The following is a 13,346-nucleotide window of genomic DNA, read 5'->3' as shown; positions in this document are numbered from 1 at the left end:
GGACTGACAGCCAAAGGTTGTCATCTGACCTCCACACTTACACACACTTACACACAAACACCTTCACACAAACAGACACACTTACAAACACACACACACAGAGAGAGAGAGAGAGAGAGAGAGAGAGAGAGAGAGAGAGAGAGTGCTACCTTCACAAATAGTAAATTTGTTCTTATTTTTCTTCCTCTAAGCATAGATTTTGTTTTGTTTTGTTTTACCACATTAAAATTTAATAAAGGAAACTTTAAGGAAATGTATATAGGAACTTTCTGTGTTACTAATTTGAAACTTCTCCCCCCGCCCCCTAAAAAAAAATACAGCAAAACAAAATCATGTCTTAAATAGCTATGCATTTAACAAGTCTAATACAATGAGACCCCAGAGAGTTAGGACTGTGAGCTCACTCTGCTATCAGATCCTTGATGATTCTGATTTGTCTGTGGACACTCCAGCCCCTTTAAAGCATGGATTTTTAAAGAGCTTACTGTTTTTAAGAACCTCACTATTTTTTGTTTGTTTTTTTTGAGATAGGGTTCCTCAATGTAGCCCTGGCTGTCTTGGAACTTGATCTGTAGACAGTCTGGTTTCAAACTCAGAGATCCACCTGCCTCTGCCTTCCAAGTGCTGGGATGAAAAGCTGCGCCACCACTGCCCAGCAAGCCTCACTGTTTTTCATCGATGAGGTCACTCTGCTCAAGAGCTATTAGGGCTGTGTTCTCAAAGGTCTCAGTTCCCTAGACAACCGCTCCTTCTATTTTAATGCCTCTCGGTTAAAAGTTTGTTTTTCATTGACATGTTCAGACTAGATGCAGCTGCTCAGGGGAGCCAGGCTCTTCCTATACCACTCTGAGGATTGAACCCCAGGCTCCCTGTGCTGGCCCTGCTAGTGCAACTACTTTGGACATGTGGTACATTAAGCATTGGACAGCAATTGCAGGCAGTTGGAGTATGAAGCTAAAGAAATATGAAAAACCACAGGAAGACCACAGCCATTACTTAACCCCAAACTCAGATAAGATTTGAGGACTACAGCCTGGCATAGTGGCTCACGACTTTAATTAATCCTAGCACTGAGGAGGCAGAGGCAGGTGGATCTTTGAGTTCCGTGGCAGCCAGGCCTGTATAGGGAGACCCTGTCTCAACAAACAAAGAAACAAGGAATCCAAAGATTTGAAGAATATTAAGGAGAAAAAGTCAGAAGGAATGTAAAGCCACCCTGGGTTCTTCTGGAAAAGTATGTAGGAGAGGCAATCAGTAAACAGCAAACTAAAGATAACTTCAGGAACAGTTTGTGATGGTTACATACTAGGCATTCCACATGCCAGTAGTGCGTGCTGTTCACATGGGTCATGTCCAAGCCACATCTACATCTAAGAACAGGCGTGCTAAGAAGCACCTTGACCTGAGTTGACTAACTCAGTATGTGACCACTGAGGTCGAAGGTAGAAGGTGAGCCACCTGGCTTCCCTGCAGAACCATGTGAAAAGGCTTCAGCCCCAAGCAGGAAGCCAAGGGAAGCCTCACCTGCCCCGCCCATTCTGCCTTTTACATTGTCTTGTTGTCTGACATGTTAGAAGAAATGCTAACATGGCACATGTTCTTCCTTCCTCTCCTCAAGTGAAGAACAGCAAGCAGCTGCTTGTCCACTTAGCCGACCCTCCCGTCCACTGTGCCTGTGACGCCATCGCATGCCATTTCCTCTGTTCTGCTGCACTGAGCATGAATCGTGTCTAGCGAGACTGGATGTCTTTCGCTAATAAGTTTTTGTTTATGCTTTTAATATGTCACATTTATGCACATGGCTCTGTTTCTTTTATTGTTTGTGTAAGAGAATCCATTTTCCAATTAAAAAATAACATTTTTAATAAGAGAGTCTTCTTTTTACCAATTAGGTCAGAGTCCTAAAATGTTAAGACCCAAACCCCATGGTTTAGAGCGCACTGATTCACAAACCATAGGTGACTTTGCTACAAGAAGAAAGGGTATGTACCTGTATGGGGCACTGGGATTTTATTTATTTTTATGGTATTTTGTTGTTGTTCAGATGAAAAGGAAGAAAGCTTAAGTAGGGCTGCTATTGCCAACTGCTCCCCAGTGTGATAGTTCTAAGAGGGTACATCTTGAGATGCACCGTGGGCCTGCGTCCTCACAGTAACTGCGAGTGAGCTCCAGGATTAGCTGATAACATGTGCTCTGCAGTCAGGCTTGGCTCCCTCCACACCTACCCCTTACCTTTCTAGGCAGCAGCTCACTGTTTCGCTTCTGCTTGTGGGCTGCTGTGAGCCCAGGTTGTCTCCTGTCTTTGTATATGTATATGTAATTTCAATGTTTTTACTATGGCATGGCTTAGACATGACACGTAAACTCGTATTCACCTTTTTAAGGCCGGGCGGTGGTGGCACATGCCTTTCATCCCAGCACTTGGGAAGCAGGGGCAGGTGGATTTCTGAGTTCTAGGCCAGCCTTGTCTACAGAGTGAGTTCCAGGATAGCCAGGACTATACAGAGAAACCCTGTCTTGAAAAACCAAAAAAAGAAAAAAAGAAAAAAAAAGAAACATAAAGAACAAAAATCACCTTTATTCAGCCTAGGATGCTATATGTGACTGTTTTAAGGATATAGATAGGAAAGCTCTTAACTCAGATTCAGTAACTGTACCTTCATTATGCTTGAGCTGTGAGCCTGTGTGATCTGTAGCTGATTTAGATTACATATTTTTGAACCCAAAGTCAGAAAACCTGGGAGGTTTTGTTTCGGTTTGGTTTTTATGATTCTTTTGGTTTGGAGTATAGCAAAGTTTCTATACTTTGGTTTCTAGTGCTTTCTACACATCATTTTACATGTGAGAAACTTTACTGAGACTTCAGTGGTGGGGAATGTGTTTTATATAGATGATTTAAGCCCCCCCAAAGATGAAATCATAAAACAATGCATTAATGAGAACAGTGCCCAGGGAATCTTTAAAGGAGCACACCTTTACGTTCTCATTTAATTTATATTTACAAGTAGAAGTTGGACCTTGAGCTGGGTCAAGCAGCATCATTGTCTTGAAGCCATGTATAGTAGGAGCAGTAGTAGAGGTTAGTCCTTGAGCTGGGTCAAGCAGCACCATTGTCTTACCTTTTGTTCCTCAGGTTGGACTCTGTTGCTATTGACCTTGTTCTCTATGTAAGACAATGGCTGCCTACCAAGTGTGAATTGCAACACTGAGGGAGCCTTGTTTATTTTGTGAAGTTCTGTGCATTCACACCTTCCTTCCCTTTATTTTCAGCCAAGCCAGCACCTTTAGAAATCAAACCTCTGTCAGAATGGGAAGAGCTGCAAGCCCCAGTCAGATCCCCCATCACCAGGAGCTTCGCTCGGGAGTAAGTGTTTTCTTGAAAACACAGAATTGGAGTAACAAGTCAATGAAAATTGCTTATTTCAAAGGAAATGGGTTAAAAAGAGTCTAGAGAAGCCCCCAAATCAAGAGTATCTTCATTGGTCATAATAAAAATGTTCGATATGTAACAGTAAACTAATGAATATTCTAGAAAGAGTATGTTCCTACTTACTTTTATATGGGGTGCTTTGACACTTGTTCCTTGAGGTTCATGATGTTAATTTCTGTAGCTCCTCTAGGTTTCCCATGTCCCCTCGGCCTGATTCTGTGCACAGTACCACATCGAGCAGCGACTCTCATGACAGTGAAGAGAACTATGTCCCCATGAACCCAAATCTGTCCAATGAAGATCCGGTACGTGCAGACCTCATGTTCATTTTTCTACCTGAGATGGCCTTTGAAACCAGTTCAGCTTAAAATGTTCTGTCTGTACATATCTACCCTCACATCTTTCTTCCTATACTTGAAAAAACAATGAAAGACTGTTTTTTTTTTAAATGATACTTTCTTAAGTACCGTCAGTCTTAACACCAGCCATGGTCAAGTTGTTCTGTCTGTACACTTGTAAATCTATTAGAAACATGAAAGCTTTTGTTACAGGTTTCCATAGCTGTAACAAATTCCCGAGACAATCAGCTTATAAAGACAGAAGGTTTGTTTGACTTGGAGTGTTAGGTATGCCTGTGATTGCTCAGTTTTGTTGCTTTGGGCCTGTGGTGACACATGGCTGTGGCTAGTGGCCTTATGACCTGTAGTGCAGTGAGAAAAGGAGCCCAAGTCCCACATCCTCTTCAGGCCATGATTCTGGTGACATAAATAAAGACCCCAATTCTTGCCAGGCAGTGGTGGCGCACACCTTTAGTCCCAGCACTTAGGAGGCAGAGACAGGTGGATTTCTGAGTTCGAGGCCAGCCTAGTCTACAGAGTGAGTTCCAGGACAGCCAGGGCTACACAGAGAAACCCTGTCTCAAAACAAAACAAAACAAAACAAAACAAAAGGCCCCATCTCTTGAAGAATTCACAGTGTCTCAGGAGTGCCATTGTGACCCCCTCATTGTAACCTTCAGAAGGATATTTCACATCCATTCTCATTGCTTTACAGTCATATCCCAGCTAAACTCCATTATCATAGTCTCTGTTTTGTTGTTGTTTTGTTTTTGGTTTGGTTTTTTTGAGTCAGGTTTTCTCTGTGTAGCTCTGGCTGTCCTAGAACTCACTCTGTAGACCAGGCTGGCCTCGAACTCAGAAATCCACCTGCCTCTGCTTCCCAAGTGCTGGGATTAAAGGCTTGCACCACCACTGCCTGGCATAGTCTCTGTTTTTTAATATTTGTCAAGAAAATCCACTGACAGTGTGTTACAGTGAAATCCTTCAGGCTCAGGTCATGACAGGCGTCAGGAGGAATTGTCATATGCAGAAGAACTCTGATAATCTTCCAGTTAAACAAAAGGGAAGTCTAGAAAGACATCACATTCAGAGGTCAAGCTGAGGAAATGTAGCTCCTGATGTTAAAGCAGGAAAGTACTTTTGCTTGCTTGATGTGTTCAAAGAAATATGAGGTGATCGATTTTCAAAATATTCAAGTAAGCAATAATGGCTCAGCAGTGAGAGTGCGTGCTGCTTTTAGCTCCCAGTACCCGCTGCAGATGGTTCACAGAAGCACCTCTACCCCAGGGCATCTGGTAACTTCTTTAGGTCCCTGCACACATATGAACATCCACCTACAAACACATGCATATAGACTTAATTTTTTAATGACCCAAGTGGAAATAGCTGTGTGCCAGATACAACTGAAGAGTCAACTGTCCCGTCTGCTGCTTCCCATGCTGCCAGCTGCCAAGACTCAGTGATCCTCACAACCCTTCATTAGAAGAGAATGTGATTGTGAAGCAAGGTTCATCAAACACTTGACTCTTGGAACACTGTGCTGATGGAATGCCATGGGAATTCACAGGACCTAACATACTCTTTAGTTTATTAAATCAGCGTAAACAAATTAATAGTCTTAGAGAAGTTAGGATTTGTGTATAAAGGTCAAGTCACACATCCACCAAGTGAACTCTTACTAGGTGGCCTAAATTTTAGTCATGGTCCAACACTACTGCCATAACTGATCCTATTAATAACAGAAGCATCACTCAGTTTCCTATATTTAAGAATTTTAGAAAACCTAGCACCATTGCTTTCTTTTTTTTTACTTGACATAGAGAATATCTAGAACAAGTCTCTGAATCTTAAGAGTTTCTCTAAAAACTGTGTGGGAAAAACACTGGATGGAAAGCTACTGTAGAGACAAGCTGTTCTTCCCTAAGCCTGGAGCCAGAGCCTGGAGTAGACTTCTCTAAAAGCTGAGTCCAGTTCTGCTGGTAATTAGACAGAGAGTTCAGTTAGGAGTACTGACAAATTCTCTTGAGGAACAGCTGGCTGGAATTAACTGTGCCAGATCCTAGTGATTTATGCCTCTCTTTTATGGCTTTATAATATGTAAAAACTGTCCCGGCCAAGGCAAGGTGGGGTGTGGGTGTGTTTGCATTGGTCACCTTTAGACACAGAGTGTTGCCCTCACCCAAGCTGAGAGTGAAAGATGGTATCCTTCGAGGACAAAAAGACTGTGATTGCACATTTCAGGGTTCCTGTCTCATAACCTAGGAAAGGGGGATGCCAGCCATTTTAATTTGGCATCCAGATGTTCCTGAACTCTTATGAGCTGTGCCATTGGTCTGAAAGTTCTTGCCAAAGTCTGTTCCTGTTTCTCCACATCAAGCTTGTTTGTCTTACTTGTTGGTCTGCCCTCTATCTTCCTGGTTTTGTTACCTGATTCTAGAGAGTTTTATCATATGCTTCTTTGGGGAAGAATGACATCAGACTAAGAGAAAGCAGAGAACTTACTGGAAAGACCGGAGTCATGATCCTCATCTTTTAGTTAATGTACTCTGAACTCATTCTTCTCTAAATACCTAAAAGTTAAATGTAGATCTTTAATTCTTCATTAAATTTCTTGTACCATATATTTTAGTCATATTCTTCCCCCTCCTTTCCCTTTGAAAGCAAGAAGTATGAGGATCCCTCACTATAAAAGTGAGACTAAGTACATACATGTATTATTTTCTTTTGTTTTGCTTTGTTTTGAGATATGATGATGCAGTTGTAGCCCAGGACAGTCTTGAATTGGTAATCCTCCTTCATCAGCTTCCCGGGTACTAGAATTAAAAGTTCACTTTCACACCCAGACCTGTATGGTTTTAAGAATGTTTGTTAGAGCTTTTGCAGCTGTCTGTGACTAATGTCTGACTGTTTTATTATTACTCTTTTCATAACTGGTGTGGGGGGGGGGGGATGTGTGCACACGCACATCTTAGTTAGGGTTTCTATTGTTGTGAAGACACACCATGACCATGGCAACTCTTATAAAGGAAAACAGGCAGTCATGGTGCCTGAGAAAGAGATGAGGATTTTGCTTCTGAATGGGCAGGCAGCAGAAGTGAATGTCGGAGCCAGAAGCAGACTTGAGCTTCCGAGACCTGAAAGAGACCTCAAGTAACATACCTATTCCAACAAGGCCACACCTTCTAATGGTGCCACTCCCTATGGGCCAGTGGGGGGACCATTTTCTTTCAGAGCCATGCAGTTTATGTCTGTGTCTGGGAAGGGTTACCTGTGTAAACATGAGTAAGGTTATTTATGAGCAAGGGACACTTAGCAGTGGCTGCACCACAGAGAAAGGGGACTGCCTCCAGCCGCAGCCATAAACTGCCAGGCTCTACTCAGGCTGAGTATTAGTCTAACTAAATTTAACTTCAGAGCTCAGGAGTTCAAGACCATTTTGGACAATGTAGTGACCCTCCCCATGCCCCGGGGGAAAGAAGAAGGGGTGGAAGAAGAGGGCATCTCCTGAGTGTCTGCCCACTGTTTGCTGTTCTCTTTTTAGAATCTCTTTGGCAGCAACAGCCTTGATGGGGGGAGCAGCCCTATGATCAAACCCAAAGGAGACAAACAAGTCGAATACCTGGATTTAGACCTGGATTCTGGGAAGTCCACGCCCCCAAGGAAGGTAAGTGATCCGGTGTTCTCTAGGTAGTTCAAGCACATTTTGAGGGCCCATGCTCTTGGGGGAAGGATGGGGGGCCTGATTATTTAAATTTAGTGACTGTTGATTCCTAAGTCACAGCAACAAAATCATGAAGTCAGTTGATTTGTTTCTCTCTCTGTAGAGGCCGGTCAGTTTTAAGTTTTGTTCTCTCTCTGTAGAGGTCCATCAGTTGTACAGTTTCTGCTCATCATGGTCAGTGCTTTGCTGTCTTTAGAATGAAGACAATATGGCTTGGCTGAGTGCGGTAGCCACACCTTTAATCCCAGCACTGGGGAGGCAGAGGCAGGCAGAGTTTGAGGGGCACCTGGTCTACAGAATGAATTTCAGAATAGCTAGGCTACAGAGAAATTCTCTGTAAAAAGGAAGAAAAGGAAAGCATGGCTCATGGCTCATCTCAAGTCATATTTTGTTTTGTCTTAAATTTTAATTTCTATTAAACCTGCCAGTTACACAGTTTCATCATCATTTGTTTTTGTTTTTGTTTTTTTAATGTTCAACCTATATGTGGGTATATGCACATGAGTACAGTGTCCCTCAGAGATACGGAAGAGGGCATTAACTCCCAGGAGCTGGAGTGACAGGTGGTTGTGAGCCACATGAGTGCCTGGAACCAGTTCTCTTCCTCTGTAAAAACAGTGTACAGCCTTACCCGCCCAGCCTTCCTTCCAGCCGGTGCATCACCGGACTTATTTCATTATTTGAGTCCTATCTTCTTACATTTTCCTCTGTGTTACTCCTTTGCTTATCATTCCCTCTTGTAGCTCGGATTTTCTGCAGCCCATCCTCTTGAAGTCCCTGTAATGAAGGTCTTTTGGTAGTGAATTCTTTTCAGGTTGTGTGTAACTGAAGTCTCTTTATTTTAGAAACAGGTTTTGTTGAGATCACAGTTCTTTTTTTTTTTCTGTGACATAATTAGATAATTTTTAATAGTATTTGAATTCTGAAAATAAGGTTGAGCCAGGCGGTGGTGGCGCACGCTTTTAATCCCAGCACTTGGGAGGCAGAGGCAGGCGGATTTCTGAGTTCGAGGCCAGCCTGGTCTCCAGAGTGAGTTCCAGGACAGCCAGGGCTACACAGAGAAACCCTGTCTTGATAACTGAAAAAAAAAAAAAAGTCTGAAAATAAGGTTGAAAAAAATTTGAAAGATTTGATTACAGAAGATGTCATTATTTGTACGGAGAAAAAAAAGCTCACTGCAGTCATGTTAATGTGATGTGGTCTTCCACCAGAACAAGCAAGGCTGTTTACCATGTTGGAAAAGGCTGTCATACTGTCAGGGTAGTTGAGCTACTGAAATCAGTTCTTGACTGAGCCTCTTTACCCAGTGGGGACCCTCTGTGGCTGTCAAACTCTTGTTCTGTCAGATGTACCCTTTGAATACTTCCTGTCTGTTTCTGGCTGCCTTTCAGCTGTTTCCTGCTGAATTTACAGTTTCATGAGAGTGTGTGTAGACATAAGCCTGTTGAGATTACTACTCTAGGCTCACATCAGCTTCCTTCAAGCTTACCAGGAGCCTGTTTTCAGCATCCTACCTTCCCCACATCCTCCCCCACCCACCGCATTGTGTCCCTCCACATTCATGGTGACCTTTGCCATAGGTCACCCACAGAGGGTGGGTCCATCCCCATCCTCCCCACACATTTTAGAAATGTCCTTGCTGTCTATGTCTAGGAGCTCTACAGAGCATTGCCCGCCCTGCTGGTTAGGTTACTGTGTATCTAGTTGCATGTTAAGAGAAGAGGGGCTGGTTGTGGTAGCACACTCCAGTAGGATTTGCTGAAGGAGGCAGAGGCAGGAGGATCACAAGTTCAAGGCTAGCCTGGGCTATACATTTTGGGCTGGAGAGATGGCTCGGTGGTTAAGAGCACAGACTACTCTTCCAGAGGTCTTGAGTTCAATCCCCAGCAACCACATGGTGGCTCACAGTCATCTGTAGTGGGATCCAATGCCCTCTTCTGGTGAGTCTGAAGATGAGCTACAGTGTATGAAATACATGAAATAAATAAGTAAATCTTGAGAGAGTGAGTGAGTGAGAGAGAGGGAGAGAGAGGGAAGGAGGGAGGGAGGGGGGGAGGGAGGGAGAAGAGAGGGGGCAGCTTTCCATTACTGTGTATCTGGTTGTACATTAAGACAATGCCAAAAATACAGGTTTTTTTTTTTTAAACGAATTTCTTTTATGTATGTACATACACTGTCTGGATGAGTAACCAGTGCTCTTAAACTCTGGGCCAGCTCTCCAGCCCCCAAAAGTACTTTCCTTGGACAAAGAGTAAAGAGCTGTTTGGTGCTGATCCAGGCTAGGAAAAAAATCGGAACATAAGCCAAAGAGAGTGGCTCTGTGTGCTCGATGAAGCACATTTGCTATGTGTATCATCTGTGATGGCAGTATTAGTTTGAATGGTTCTATATAATTTTAAAATTAAGAGAAATCAGTGTCAAGTTAGAGAGTAGACAGACAATACCATTAATCTGAGGTAATGCCATTTTGTGTGTATGTAAATTCCAGGATTGCATATGTCCATCCATCTACTGTTGTTTGTTTGTTTGTTCTTGAGGCAAGGTTTTGTTATGCAACCTTTGCTGGTCAGGAACTCACTACATAGAGCAAGCTGGCCTTGAACTCTAATATAGAGATCCACCTACCTACCTATGCCTCCCAAGTGCTGGCATGAAAGATGTGCACCACCACACCCTGCATGTGTATCTATTTCAAATCTTGGGTTTCACTCAAAACCACACTCACAAATGGCCCTTTGGGGGTATTTCCTTGTGTTTTTAGCAGAAGAACAGTGGTTCTGGCAGCAGCATGGCAGACGAGCGAGTGGATTACGTTGTGGTAGACCAACAGAAGACTCTAGCTCTGAAGAGCACCAGGGAAGCGTGGACGGATGGGAGGCAGTCCACGGAGTCTGAGACGCCCACCAAGAATCTGAAGTGAAGCCACACCGTCCGAACTGCCGACAGACGAGATCTGAGTGGAATGAGTGATGCGAAGTGAAGATGCTTCTCTTCTCAGTGGCTCCTCGAGCCAGCCGGGGCAGAGAAAAGGACCTCTCACCCATGCTCAAGCAGACTAGGTTATGAATGGTGCTGTGTGGTATTGAATTTGTAACGTGTAAATAACCTGAGGAAATAGTGTTTGAGTTCACAGAGAAGCATCTGTCCCTAGTTAACACACCTGTAGTATTACTCTACTGATGCACTTTCCATTTAAAACCTTGCTTTGGGTCTTCCCGATCTACCCTAACAGGATTTCCTCCGGAGGTCCTTTTGCCTCCTCACACTACTCTGTATAACAATGCTAAGTAAGCTGAGCTACTTTAACTCTGGAAATTGCAGTTGAAGCTACAGGGCTAACACCATTAAAACGAGAAGTAAGTTGACAAATCGCTTTTCCCTCGAAGGTGGCAGCCATTAACTTAAGCTGAGGATCATAGTTGGACTTGTCCTTTGTTGTTTTCCAGAAATTCCAGGGACAGCGTGTATACTGGGTCAAGCCCGAGTTGTCTGGCTCATGTACACTTGGGTTTAATTGTAGACTTCGCCATGTTTTGTTAATTATAGTGTTTGGGTTCTTTGTGTGGAGGTTCTGCTGGGTAGGATCTTGCACCTTTAAATGACTGCCTGCCTCTCAGTTACACTAGTAAGCCCACACGTCATCCAGCATGGATTGATGATCCACTCTTATTCCTGTTCATGTGTATTAAACATTATTTGCAAAAGGTAGATTATATGACTGACTAGTCAGGTACGCACAGGGCACTGATGTGCTAATACAGTGATTGGATCAGACAAAGTGCTTCAGTTAGGTGTTCCTTAATCCTGATCTTGGTTTGGAATTAATGAAACAGTTGGCCTTCACTGTCAGTTGTAGCAACATACTGTGATTTTGAATGAATTAGGCAGGAATTCAAGATTACTACTCTTAGGAATCTCTCTCTCTCTCTCTCTCTCTCTCTTTCTCTCTCCCCTCCCCCACCATAGTGCCCTTCCTAGGGTTTTCTTTCTTTTACTTAATATTCTTCTTGGCCTTATATTTAAATCCCTATGCAATTAATGTTTTATATCTGCATTTTTTAAAAAGAAATGTCATTTTAAGTGATTCTTGTATGTAGCAAGCACCTACTGCTTTTGTGAGTGAATGAATTGAGACTTTTGTACTGTGATTTTTACTCACTGCCCCAGTTCCCTAACTGTTAGAGCCTTGCTGCAGTACAACGCTGTGGTCACTGTAGTGGTGACCACCACCCAGCCAGGTCTCAGAGTCCACAGAGGAAAGGTTCGAGCCTCTCACCTGTCATGTGACATCGTGTGCTGTGGATGTTGACTCTGAATTAGTGTCACTGCAGTTACTCGTCTAGACTTTGCCTCATAACTTGAAAAGCAGCTGGCATTTTCCATTGTTCACATAGTAAGTCTCTGCATTGATCTGAGGCTCACTGGTGGCCTCGGGAGGGGACACAGAGAACAGAATGTCTGCAGCTGAGGCTTGTCTCTCCGTTCAGACCTCTTACCTGTTGCCTGACTACACAATGCACCCTGCTTTCTGGCCCACTGGCCACAGTACTGTGCCTCATCTGTGTTCTTTGCTTGCTTTTCCAGTCAGTTCACAAGCTGTGTTCATAACTAGATAAAATGTAGAATAGTAACATTAGATGCTTTTAAATGTTTGCTTCTTTTAAAACAAAAACTAAAACCCAGAACTGAATTTTGAGGTGGATTTTTAAATAAAAAAGATTGTTTGAGTTTGGTGTGTGAGCTGTGTTCCTTTTTTTTTCTCTCTCTCTTAATGTACTTTTTTTATTTTTAGCAATCAACAAATGTCAAAAAATACATACTAGAGCTGGAGAGATGGTTCAGTGATTAAGAGCACTGGCTGCTTGTAAAAAAAAAAAAAAAAGACTGGATTTCAATTTGAGCATCAACATAGCAGCTCTCAAGCATCCAAATTCCAGTCAGGAACCCAGCTCCCCTCCCGGCCTCAACACTCAGTATACACTCGAGCGCACGCACAGACATCATGCAGGTGAAACACCCATACACATTTTCTAAAAATGTCATTACGCATGTATTCTCTCTGAAACGTGACATGTAGAGAGCCAGAGAGATTGCCCAGTGGTTAGAGCACTTGTTCTTGCAGAGGACCAGGATTTAATACCAAGAACATACATGGTAGATTACAGCCATCTATATCTCAAGTTCTAGGGGACCCAAATGCCTTCTTCTGACATCCTTTGGCACTAGGCATGCATGGCGATCCAAGAGAAGGAAGGAAACACATGGCTCATTCTATTCCTGGGTATCTGAATATAATTATACATATTTCTGGTAGCCCAGAGACTATCACAACCTTGAATGTCCTGTAACAAAGCCAAAATCTTTGACATGTGCCTGAACTCTCAAATCATGTGACACAGGTGTAAGAGTGTTATGTGAAAAATGAATATAGTTATAGATTTCAGACACAATGGTATATGATTAATCCAGAAGCAAAAAAAAAAAAATCTTTCTTTAAAGCTGCCTCTTAGGGTATCTTCATAATTTAACTTATGAGACAGAGTTTCATTGCTGCAAAGAGACACCATGACCATAGCAACTCTTATAAGGGACAACATTTAGTTGGGGCTGGCTTACAGTACAGAGGTTCAGTCCTTTATCATCATGGTGGGAACATGGCAGCCTGTAGGCAGACCTGGTGCTGGAGGAGCTGAGAGTTCTACATCTTGATCAGAAGGCAGGCAGGAGGAGACTCTTCTGCCCTGGGTGGGGCTTAAGCGTAGGACGTCAAAGCCAGCCACCACAGTGACTCACTTCCTCCAACAAGATCACTCCTACTAGTGCCACTTCCCATGGGTCAGGCATACTCAAACCACCA

General features: G+C 43.2%; 1 protein-coding gene across 6 annotated transcripts in view; it reads left to right on the top strand.

The window, feature by feature from the left end:
- Positions 1-12,216, top strand: part of Gab1 (GRB2 associated binding protein 1) — a 114,304-nt gene extending 102,088 nt beyond the window's left edge. For 3 of the 6 annotated variants that reach the window (XM_031340439.1, XM_031340441.1, XM_031340440.1), the window contains exons 7-10: positions 3,271-3,364; positions 3,612-3,735; positions 7,310-7,432; positions 10,251-12,216. In XM_031340439.1, coding sequence (XP_031196299.1) covers positions 3,271-3,364; positions 3,612-3,735; positions 7,310-7,432; positions 10,251-10,409 — 500 coding nt within the window. In that variant the 3' untranslated portion in view covers positions 10,410-12,216. Of the gene's footprint in view, positions 1-1,892; positions 1,983-3,270; positions 3,365-3,611; positions 3,736-7,309; positions 7,433-10,250 lie in introns of all 6 variants that reach the window. The other 3 variants (XM_031340436.1, XM_031340438.1, XM_031340437.1) reach the window with 2 other exon arrangements.
- The last annotated feature ends 1,130 nt before the right edge of the window (positions 12,217-13,346 follow it).

This window comes from Mastomys coucha, unplaced genomic scaffold (genome assembly GCF_008632895.1).
Source record: "Mastomys coucha isolate ucsf_1 unplaced genomic scaffold, UCSF_Mcou_1 pScaffold22, whole genome shotgun sequence".
NCBI lineage: Eukaryota > Metazoa > Chordata > Mammalia > Rodentia > Muridae > Mastomys > Mastomys coucha.
Note: the sequence above shows the minus strand (reverse complement) of the source record. Positions and strands in the feature narration are given on the sequence as shown.